Source organism: Ranitomeya variabilis, chromosome 4 (assembly GCF_051348905.1).
Source record: "Ranitomeya variabilis isolate aRanVar5 chromosome 4, aRanVar5.hap1, whole genome shotgun sequence".
Lineage (NCBI taxonomy): Eukaryota > Metazoa > Chordata > Amphibia > Anura > Dendrobatidae > Ranitomeya > Ranitomeya variabilis.
Genome location: NC_135235.1, coordinates 103,600,028 through 103,612,518, shown reverse-complemented (window position 1 = coordinate 103,612,518; position 12,491 = coordinate 103,600,028). Strand labels below are relative to the sequence as shown.

Sequence of the window (12,491 nt, the reverse complement as noted above, 5' to 3'; positions counted from 1 at the left end):
CCATATTTCACATTCACAGTCCAAGTACTGATGTCAGTGTCCAGACCGGCCACAGCTCTCCGGGCCTAAACTCAATAACCGTATAGGCATACGAGTCTGGAGACTCGGGACGGTTAATACTCGGCCTGTGAATGGTGACGTGTGAAACTTGAGAAACATTCGCATCCTGTCAAAGTGCGCCGACCAATCTTTATGACAACGTATACATGGGAAAACATGTTAACGACTGTCTTGGCAGCTGAATTTACTTAACATTTTGTGGCCTCTTTAGTCCCATAAACTTTCCAGCAAACAGTAATATCCTCTGCAGCCTTGGTTTATAGATATACAGTGGCTTGTAAAAGATGGGACACCCATGGTCAAAATTACTGTTATTGTGATGTCACGCAACAGAGCAGAGGCTTCTTTTACACTCCATTTTGTCGACGGGGCAGGACTTCCGACGTCATTCTGATTGATAACTGGATCCCCGCTGCCTAACTGGGGGAGCTGGCTGTCAATCACAATGACGTCGGAAGTCACGCCCCATCACTCTAAAAGTGCTATTGACATGAAATTCTCATCAGACGTCGGTAGAGGCTTTTGTACGAAGTATTAATTAAATTTTAATAAGTGTGTTCAATACTTTTTCCTGTGTCATTTTTCATTATTACACATATCTGAATTTATGGACATCTATGGTTTGATTTTTTTGCCTGCGTGGATTGGATGAGTTGTTACCAAAATCTGGTGAGAATTTCATGTCAATAGCACCTTTAGAAATATATTTACTTAGAAAACTGATGACATGTTCAATACTTACTTCAGCCGCTATGTATATAAAGTTTCGGTAGGTTAGGACACAGTGCTCTAAATATTAATAATTCACTGACTTGTGATATAGAAAAATCGGTGACGTGTTCAATACTTATTTCACCCGCAGTGCCTGTCTCACCTTTTGTACGATGTGTTCATTTTCTTTATTATTCCTGCAGTAATGTAGTGTACTGTTTTTCTCTATTCCAGCTTTTTGACCATGTTGCTGAATGCCTTGGAGACTTCATGGAGAAGAAGCAGATCAAAGACAAGAAACTGCCAGTTGGATTCACCTTTTCCTTCCCATGCAGTCAATCAAAATTAGATGAGGTAACATAATGCAAATACGGCTAGTGAGTAATTGTTAGATAAGTAACGAGTCTGCAGAAGAGTAACGCAAAGTTCCTGGGTCCCAGTTATGGAAAAAACTGGCCCTTGGGCAGGAGCGGACACTGACAGCTTGGGGCTCTTGTGCAAGAAATATGTCTGGGCCCCCTCCCTGCCCGGCATTCCGCTTATGATGAGGACAATCCACTCCCCTGTTTTTAGCTGCACTTTATGTCTGAATAAAAGAATAACACAGGTCAACAAAAAAAAAAATTTTTTCTGGTGTCCAAAATATTTTAATGAATTTGGGGTATTTTTGGGGTGCTGATTCTGAATATGCTATCAGTTTTGCCAGATTGGCTCAAGTTTTTGAGATTTTTGGTATCTTATTTATAGCACTTGTTGGTAAATGCGACGCATCATCTCATTAATTTCTTTGGATTAGTACTTGAACTGAGCAGTTCTCAATATAGTTTTGTGTTAATTAGTGTTCTAAAAGTTTGTTCATAGCTTGATTTTTGCACTAACTTTATCAAGAAGAAGTTGTCTTAACGATCCAGACTCATTCTGTTACATTTGTGGTGAATACACACTGCCAAAACATAGAAGAAACATAACAGACTTCGTAAAAAAAGTGTATTTTGCCTATTTTGGGGTTATGCTTGGGGACCAAGACAAGTTTTGGGCACCACACATAGTGTGCAAAGCATGTATCGAATTATTACGAAAATGGAGCAAAGGACAAAGAAAAAGCTTCAAATTTGGTGTTCCAATGGTGTAAAGAGAGCCAAAAAATCATCATGATGACTGTTATTTCTGTGCAGTGCAAGTGCAAGGATTCAATAAGCATAAGAAACGAAAATGGGAGTAACATGGAATCTGCAAGAAGGCCTGTCCCTCATTGTGAAGATGTGCCTGTACCTGTGTTTACCATAAATAACAGTCATCATGATGATTTTTTGGCTCTCTCCACACCATTGGAACACCAAATTTGAAGCTTTTTCTTTGTCCTTTGCTCCATTTTCGTAATAATTCGATACATGCTTTGCACACTATGTGTGGTGCCCAAAACTTGTCTTGGTCCCCAAGCATAACCCCAAAATAGGCAAAATACACTTTTTTTACGAAGTCTGTTATGTTTCTTCTATGTTTTGGCAGTGTGTATTCACCACAAATGTAACAGAATGAGTCTGGATCGTTAAGACAACTTCTTCTTGATGAGTTCATGCTTTTCACTGGAAAACAGACAACAACATAAAGTTAGTGCAAAAATCAAGCTATGAACAAACTTTTAGAACACTAATTAACACAAAACAATATTGAGAACTGCTCAGTTCAAGTACTAATCCAAAGAAATTAATGAGATGATGCGTCGCATTTACCAACAAGTGCTATAAATAAGATACCAAAAATCTCAAAAACTTGAGCCAATCTGGCAAAACTGATGACATATTCAGAATCAGCACCCCAAAAATACCCTAAATTCGATGAAATATCTTTGGCACCAAAAATGCTGTTGACCAGTGTAATCATTTTCACCAACCTCGTTGGCGTGCCTGAGAAATCCTTTGCTTCTTTAACTGTTCATGGCTGAGTTCACCAGCAGGATCGGCACCCAACTGGTTTCATTACTTCCAGCCTCAGCATACAACTTTCAACGCTATGGTGAAGCTCCCTGACCCTCTCTTCTGTCCTCAGCTGTGTACCCTTTACAAAAGTCAATTTCCTCCTATATAGTCCTCCATACAGTATAATGGGCCCCATATAATGCTCCATACAGAATGGGCCCCATGTAATGCTCCATACAGAATGGGCCCCATATAATGCTCCATACAGAATGGGTCCCATATAATGCTCCATACAGAATGGGTCCCATATAATACTCCATACAGAATGGGTCCCATATAATGCTCCATACAGAATGACCCCATATAATTCTCCATACAGAATGGGCCCAATATAATGCTCCATACAGAATGGGTCCCATATAATGCTCCATACAGAATGACCCTATATATTTCTCCATACAAAATGAGCTCCATATAATGCTCCATATAGAATGGGTCCCATATAATGCTCCATACAGAATGACCCCATATAATTCTCCATACAAAATGAGCTCCATATAATGCTCCATACAGAATGGGCCCCATATAATGCTCCATGCAGAATTGGCTCCATATAATGCTCCATACAGAATGACCCCATATAATTCTCCATACAAAATGAGCTTCACATAATTCTCCATACAGAATGGGCCCCATATAATGCTCCATACAGTATGGGCCCCATGTAATGCTCCATACAGAATGGGCTCCATATAATGCTCCATACAGAATGGGTCCCATATAATGCTCCATACAGAATGGGTCCCATATAATGCTCCATACAGAATGACCCCATATAATGCTCCATGCAGAATGGGTTCCATATAATGCTCCATACAATATGAGCTCCATATAATGCTCCATACAGAATGGGCCCCATATAATGCTTCATACAAAATGAGCTCCATATAATGCTCCATACAGAATGGGTCCCATATAATACTCCATACAGAATGACCCCATATAATTCTCCATACAAAATGAGCTCCATATAATGCTCCATACAGAATGGGTCCCATATAATGCTCCATGCAGAATGTGCTCCATATAATGCTCCATACAGAATGGGACCAATATAATTCTCCATACAAAATGAGCTCCATATAATGCTCCATACAGAATGGGTCCCATATAATGCTCCATGCAGAATGTACTCCATATAATGCTCCATACAGAATGGGCCCCATATAATTCTCCATACAAAATGAGCTCCATATAATGCTCCATACAGAATGGGCTCCATATAATGCTTCATACAAAATGAGCTCCATATAATGCTCCATACAGAATGGGCCCCATATAATTCTCCATTCAAAATGAGCTCCATATAATGCTCCATACAGAATGACCCCATATAATTCTCCATACAAAATGAGCTCCATATAATGCTCCATACAGAATGGGCTCCATATAATGCTTCATACAAAATGAGCTCCATATAATGCTCCATACAGAATGGGTCCCATATAATGCTCCATACAGAATGACCCATATAATTCTCCATACAGAATGGGCTCCATATAATGCTCCATACAGAATGGGCCCCATATAATGCTCCATGCAGAATGGGCCCCATATAATGCTCCATACAGAATGACCCCATATAATTCTCCATACAAAATGAGCTCCATATAATGCTCCACACAGAATGGGTCCCATATAATGCTCCATACAGAATGACCCATAAAATTCTCCATACAGAATGGGCTCCATATAATGCTCCATACAGAATGGGCCCCATATAATGCTCCATGCAGAATGGGCCCCATATAATGCTCCATGCAGAATGGGTCGCATATAATGCTTCATGCAGAATGGGCCCCATATAATGCTTCATATAGGATAGGCTCCATATAATGCTCCATGCAGAATGGGTCCCATATAATGCTCCATACAGAATGACCCCATATAATTCTCCATACAAAATGAGCTCCATATAATGCTCCATACAGAATGGGCCCCATATAATGCTCCATGCAGAATGGGCTCCATATAATGCTCCATACAGAATGACCCCATATAATTCTCCATGCAAAATGAGCTTCACATCATGCTCCATACAGAATGGGCCCCATATAATGCTCCATGCAGAATGGGCTCCATATAATGCTCCATACAAAATGAGCTCCATATAATGCTCCATACAGAATGGGCTCCATATAATGCTCCATACAAAATGAGCTCCATATAATGCTCCATACAGAATGGGCTCCATATAATGCTTCATACAAAATGAGCTCCATATAATGCTCCATACAGAGTGGGTCCCATATAATACTCCATACAGAATGACCCCATATAATTCTCCATACAAAATGAGCTCCATATAATGCTCCATACAGAATGGGCCCCATATAATTCTCCATACAAAATGAGCTCCATATAATGCTCCATACAGAATGACCCCATATAATTCTCTATTCAAAATGAGCTCCATATAATGCTCCATACAGAATGGGTCCCATATAATACTCCATACAGAATGGGCTCCATATAATGCTTCATACAAAATGAGCTCCATATAATGCTCCATACAGAATGGGCCCCATATAATGCTCCATGCAGAATGGGCTCCATATAATGCTCCATACAGAATGGGTCCCATATAATGCTTCATACAAAATGAGCTCCATATAATGCTCCATACAGAATGGGCCCCATATAATGCTTCATACAAAATGAGCTCCATATAATGCTCCATACAGAATGGGCTCCATATAATGCTTCATACAAAATGAGCTCCATATAATGCTCCATACAGAATGGGCCCCATATAATTCTCCATTCAAAATGAGCTCCATATAATGCTCCATACAGAATGACCCCATATAATTCTCCATACAAAATGAGCTCCATATAATGCTCCATACAGAATGGGCTCCATATAATGCTTCATACAAAATGAGCTCCATATAATGCTCCATACAGAATGGGTCCCATATAATGCTCCATACAGAATGACCCATATAATTCTCCATACAGAATGGGCTCCATATAATGCTCCATACAGAATGGGCCCCATATAATGCTCCATGCAGAATGGGCCCCATATAATGCTCCATACAGAATGACCCCATATAATTCTCCATACAAAATGAGCTCCATATAATGCTCCACACAGAATGGGTCCCATATAATGCTCCATACAGAATGACCCATAAAATTCTCCATACAGAATGGGCTCCATATAATGCTCCATACAGAATGGGCCCCATATAATGCTCCATGCAGAATGGGCCCCATATAATGCTCCATGCAGAATGGGTCGCATATAATGCTTCATGCAGAATGGGCCCCATATAATGCTTCATATAGGATGGGCTCCATATAATGCTCCATGCAGAATGGGTCCCATATAATGCTCCATACAGAATGACCCCATATAATTCTCCATACAAAATGAGCTCCATATAATGCTCCATACAGAATGGGCCCCATATAATGCTCCATGCAGAATGGGCTCCATATAATGCTCCATACAGAATGACCCCATATAATTCTCCATGCAAAATGAGCTTCACATCATGCTCCATACAGAATGGGCCCCATATAATGCTCCATGCAGAATGGGCTCCATATAATGCTCCATACAAAATGAGCTCCATATAATGCTCCATACAGAATGGGCTCCATATAATGCTCCATACAAAATGAGCTCCATATAATGCTCCATACAGAATGGGCTCCATATAATGCTTCATACAAAATGAGCTCCATATAATGCTCCATACAGAGTGGGTCCCATATAATACTCCATACAGAATGACCCCATATAATTCTCCATACAAAATGAGCTCCATATAATGCTCCATACAGAATGGGCCCCATATAATTCTCCATACAAAATGAGCTCCATATAATGCTCCATACAGAATGACCCCATATAATTCTCTATTCAAAATGAGCTCCATATAATGCTCCATACAGAATGGGTCCCATATAATACTCCATACAGAATGGGCTCCATATAATGCTTCATACAAAATGAGCTCCATATAATGCTCCATACAGAATGGGCCCCATATAATGCTCCATGCAGAATGGGCTCCATATAATGCTCCATACAGAATGGGTCCCATATAATGCTTCATACAAAATGAGCTCCATATAATGCTCCATACAGAATGGGCCCCATATAATGCTTCATACAGAATGGGCCCCATATAATGCTTCATACAAAATGAGCTCCATATAATGCTCCATACAGAATGGGTCCCATATAATGCTCCATACAGAATGACCCCATATAATTCTCCATACAAAATGAGCTCCATATAATGCTCCATACAGAATGGGTCCCATATAATGCTCCATACAGAATGACCCATATAATTCTCCATACAGAATGGGCTCCATATAATTCTCCATGCAGAATGGGCCCCATATAATGCTCCATGCAGAATGGGCCCCATATAATGCTCCATGCAGAATGGGCCCCATATAATGCTCCATGCAGAATGGGCCGCATATAATGCTCCATGCAGAATGGGCCCCATATAATGCTCCATGCAAAATGGGTCCCATATAATGCTCCATGCAGAATGGGTCCCATATAATGCTCCATGCAGAATGGGCCGCATATAATGCTTCATATAGGATGGGCTCCATATAATGCTCCATACAAAATGGACCCCCTTTAATGTTTGACATATAAAAAAAAATAATCACATTCTTACCTCTCCCTCAGGTCCGGTCTGCTCAGCGACTTCTGTTTCTGTGCAGTGCTCAGGACAGAGGGCGCACGGTAGTGACGTCATTGCGTCCTATGCCCTGAGACGTCAGAGTCAGAAGACGCAGAAGAGACCGGAGCTGCGGAGGAAGAGGGAGAGGTATTTCAAACAGTTTAAAACATGGGTGAGCACCGGCACTTGTCAGTTGCATTGGGTGGTGACGCCGGCCCTGCCTGCCTGCAAGGACCCCCATCCACCTCCGGGCCCCTTTGCAGCTGCATCGGCGGTATGTCCACCCCTGCCCTTGGGCTCGTTTAGGCTCCAGAGTCAGGATACAAAAGCCATGCCCCTGACTGCCATCATTTCTACCTTAATGGGACAGTGTTAAAAATTGTATCCCCAGGCAATTAATATGCTTGTGTAGCCCTGTAGAAGATAAAAGATAGACTGGCTTATAAAGGGCTACACAATCATATTAATGGTTTTGAGAGAGAGGTCAATGTTTGTGATACGTTACCTGTAATTGGATAGTGATGAGTGGGACAAATTGCATTTTATGTATTTCCGCAGTTCCCTATTAAGTAGGAGTATTTCTGCCACTTTGGTGTCAATGTCTCCAAATAGAATACCGTGAGATATAGAGAAGTACAGTTTTATCATAGTTTACCCCTGTGTCCTGCTATAGAAGGGTTGCTGTATATCACTAGAATATGCCCCTTATTTCGGTATTATTGCTACAGGGTGTGCTGCTCACATGGACCAAACGATTCAAGGCCAGTGGAGTCGAAGGGATGGATGTGGTTAAACTGCTGAACAAGGCCATCAAAAAACGAGGGGTGAGTCGTTGTGTCTTTTGAGCAGAAGTTGAAAGTATTCTGCACAGAAAGGAATAAACTTCTAAAAATGAACTTTCAATGTATTATGACGAATATATCTACCGTACGTTGATCTATCAGTATGACCTACGCAGGGTTTCTAGAGCTATCTTATTTTGGAAGTACAGATGTCACAGATAACTATCATTATGTACTGTGATTACCATAAATGCATCTATGGTAAAATATGAATAATTTAATAAATGATGCATTAATTATATATGGCTTATTCCTAAAAAGGATTTCACTATCCTCTGAAAGGGAATCTGTCACCAGGTTTTTACCACTTACTCCGAGAGCTGCATAATGTAGAGGCAGAGACCCTGATTCCAGCAATGTGTCACTTACTGGGCTGCCTAGTGTAGTTTTGATAAAATCGCGGTTTTATCAGCAGCAGATTATCAGTAGAGGACTAGTAAACCTGCTGCCAAGTAGTCAAGTATATTCATGAGTGCTGTACAACCCCGACCCCACCACTGATTGGCAGCTTTCTATGGGCAGAAAGCTGTCAGTGATGTGGGCAGTTATACACAGCTTAACATTCAGAGAACTGCTAGATACGCAGGAGAGAAAACAGTAATTTTATCAAAACTACAGCAAGTAGCCCAGCAAGTGACTTATCCCTGGAATCAGGGTTTCTGCCTCTATATTATGCTGTTTTTAGAACCTGCTGACAGATCCTTTTTAAATAGTTTTATTTATACGTTAGTAAGTTATTGCTTTCTTATTGTTCTGTCCTTGTTCATAGGACTATGATGCAGACATTATGGCTGTTGTAAATGATACCGTTGGGACAATGATGACTTGTGGATTTGATGATCAGCGCTGTGAAGTTGGCATAATCATCGGTAACATGATACAATCCTTTGTGTATAGGAGTCTAATGTTGGATAGTTTTCCATTTGACTTACTGTGATTTATCTTCTAAGGTACTGGAACGAATGCCTGCTACATGGAGGAGCTGAGACACATTGATTTAGTAGAAGGAGATGAGGGGAGAATGTGCATTAACACTGAATGGGGATCTTTTGGGGATGATGGATCTTTGGAAGACATTAGGACTGAATTTGATCGAGAGATTGACAGAGGTTCCCTGAATCCAGGAAAGCAGCTGTAAGTAACTGCACTCATCTGGGGCTGCTCAAACCCTAAAAGTCACTTTTGCATTTGTTGAATGTGGAAGGTGCTACATTAACTTTGGTGGTTGATCCAAGTGTACGTGTGTATGGGAGAGTTGGAGAAAGCTGTCTGCTGGATGACTGATCAGACAACAGCAAGTGAAGGTTTATGGGCACATTTTACTAAATTGTTGTATCTCCTTTTTAGTAATGTTGATAGGTGGGGTCCAAGTTCTCCCACCAATTTCTCAAACCATGTGGAAAAGTTTTCAGAGGTCTGTAGAGGCTCAATGTACCTCAGCTTGTGCACAGGGGATTAGATGAGCACTTCTTTGATCAATCAATGGCAGTCCCTGGTATTGGATACCACCTGTTAACACTATTGAACAGGATCTATCAAACCATATTTAAAAGCCTAGTTACCATTTAACTCTGAAACATTTGCTGACAATGCATATTAGCGCCCTGCACTGCAGACTCCTAATCCCAATGCTGGTCCTAGAGACACATTAGTGACATCTACTAGGGGCAGTCAGTTATACCTACTGAAATGGCATTCTTCAAGGCCAAGACAGTGGAGAAGCAGAGTTTTATAGAAGAAAATCCAAAAAATGGTTCTAACCAATGTATTTCAAGAATAGTAGTGTACATGTCCACTTTTACAAAGTAGTGAGAAACATAAGCATCAGGTGATCGAAGAATGTAATAATATATATGCATATATATATATATATATATATATATATATATATATATATATAAATATATATATATATATAGCTCTGGGTGGTGTAAACTATGGGCATGTGTTGAGTGTTCCGGGACCAGGGGCTCCTTCCCTGTCCCTAACGATAGGGGTGCCCTAGCTCGCTCTGTTCCCCAGATTACTTCTGATGGTGAAGACGCCGGGGCCGTGTACCTTGCCTGAGCTCCTAAATCCGCTCTCAGTCTGTACCGTCAGTAGGGAAGAATGGACCCATGGAATTTCAGGTTCGCCAGGTTTGATTGAACTTTAGTCCAAAGTTTAGTTCGGGTACCAGAACTGTACCTGAACTTGAACTCGAACTCTATAGTAATCAATGAGGACCTGAAATTTGGAGCTGGAATCTCTGTCTCTCTCTTGAAGTCTGTGTTCGAAGTTCAGCATCGGACACTAGGTGTGTGTGGTATGAACTCCTAATTCAGGTTCACTCATCTCTACTCAATGGTAATGACATGGAAGAAAATTGAAGACCATATTGCCTTGTCGTGAGTAATCAAATTTTTGCAATGTCAGTATGCGCAATGTGTTTCTTTCTCTGCAGGTTTGAGAAGATGGTCAGTGGAATGTATATGGGAGAACTTGTCAGACTTATCTTGGTAAAAATGGCCAAAGAAGGACTTCTTTTCGAAGGAAGGATCACTCCAGAGCTGCTAACTAGAGGGAAATTTGAAACGAAACACGTATCTGCCATAGAGAAGTAAGTTACTATCTACTTACAGCATATACAGGTCCTTCTCAAAAAATTAGCATATAGTGTTAAATTTCATTATTTACCATAATGTAATGATTACAATTAAACTTTCATATATTATAGATTCATTATCCACCAACGAAATTTGTCAGGTCTTTTATTGTTTTAATACTGATGATTTTGGCATACAACTCCTGAAAACCCAAAAAACCTGTCTCAATAAATTAGCATATTTCACCCGTCCAATCAAATAAAAGTGTTTTTTAATAACAAACAAAAAAACCATCAAATAATAATGTTCAGTTATGCACTCAATACTTGGTCGGGAATCCTTTGGCAGAAATGACTGCTTCAATGCGGCGTGGCATGGAGGCAATCAGCCTGTGACACTGCTGAGATGTTATGGAGGCCCAGGATGCTTCAATAGCGGCCTTAAGCTCATCCAGAGTGTTGGGTCTTGCGTCTCTCAACTTTCTCTTCACAATATCCCACAGATTCTCTATGGGGTTCAGGTCAGGAGAGTTGGCAGGCCAATTGAGCACAGTAATACCATGGTCAGTAAACCATTTACCAGTGGTTTTGGCACTGTGAGCAGGTGCCAGGTCATGCTGAAAAATGAAATCTTCATCTCCATAAAGCATTTCAGCCGATGGAAGCATGAAGTGCTCCAAAATCTCCTGATAGCTAGCTGCATTGACCCTGCCCTTGATGAAACACAGTGGACCAACACCAGCAGCTGACATGGCACCCCACACCATCACTGACTGTGGGTACTTGACACTGGACTTCAGGCATTTTGGCATTTCCTTCTCCCCAGTCTTCCTCCAGACTCTGGCACCTTGATTTCCGAATGACATGCAAAATTTGCTTTCATCAGAAAAAAGTACTTGGGACCACTTAGCAACAGTCCAGTGCTGCTTCTCTGTAGCCCAGGTCAGGCGCTTCTGCCGCTGTTTATGGTTCAAAAGTGGCTTTACCTGGGGAATGCGGCACCTGTAGCCCATTTCCTGCACACGCTTGTGCACGGTGGCTCTGGATGTTTCCACACCAGACTCAGTCCACTGCTTCCTCAGGTTCCCCAAGGTCTGGAATCGGTCCTTCTCCACAATCTTCCTCAGGGTCCGGTCACCTCTTCTCGTTGTACAGCGTTTTCTGCCACATTGTTTCCTTCCAACAGACTTACCATTGAGGTGCCTTGATACAGCACTCTGGGAACAGCCTATTTGTTGAGAAATTTCTTTCTGGGTCTTACCCTCTTGCTTGAGGGTGTCAATGATGGCCTTCTTGACATCTGTCAGGTCGCTAGTCTTACCCATGATGGGGGTTTTGAGTAATGAACCAGGCAGGGAGTTTTTAAAAGCCTCAGGTATCTTTTGCATGTGTTTAGAGTTAATTAGTTGATTCAGAAGATTAGGGTAATAAGTCGTTTAGAGAACCTTTTCTTGATATGCTAATTTATTGAGACAGGTTTTTTGGGTTATCAGGAGTTGTATGCCAAAATCATCAGTATTAAAACAATAAAAGACCTGACAAATTTCAGTTGGTGGATAATGAATCTATAATATATGAAAGTTTAATTGTAATCATTACATTATGGTAAATAATGAAATTTAACACTATATGCTAATTTTTTGAGAAGGGCCTG

At 40.9% G+C, this 12,491-nt stretch overlaps 1 protein-coding gene across 2 annotated transcripts in view; it reads left to right on the top strand.

Annotated features, from left to right (window-relative positions):
- LOC143769935 (hexokinase-1) overlaps positions 1 to 12,491 on the top strand; it is a 113,309-nt gene that overhangs the window by 72,391 nt on the left and 28,427 nt on the right. For both annotated transcript variants that reach the window (XM_077259007.1, XM_077259008.1), the window contains exons 4-8: positions 1,006 to 1,125; positions 8,140 to 8,235; positions 9,023 to 9,122; positions 9,204 to 9,387; positions 10,697 to 10,852. In XM_077259007.1, the coding sequence (XP_077115122.1) occupies positions 1,006 to 1,125; positions 8,140 to 8,235; positions 9,023 to 9,122; positions 9,204 to 9,387; positions 10,697 to 10,852 (656 nt within the window). The remainder of the gene's footprint in view (positions 1 to 1,005; positions 1,126 to 8,139; positions 8,236 to 9,022; positions 9,123 to 9,203; positions 9,388 to 10,696; positions 10,853 to 12,491) is intronic.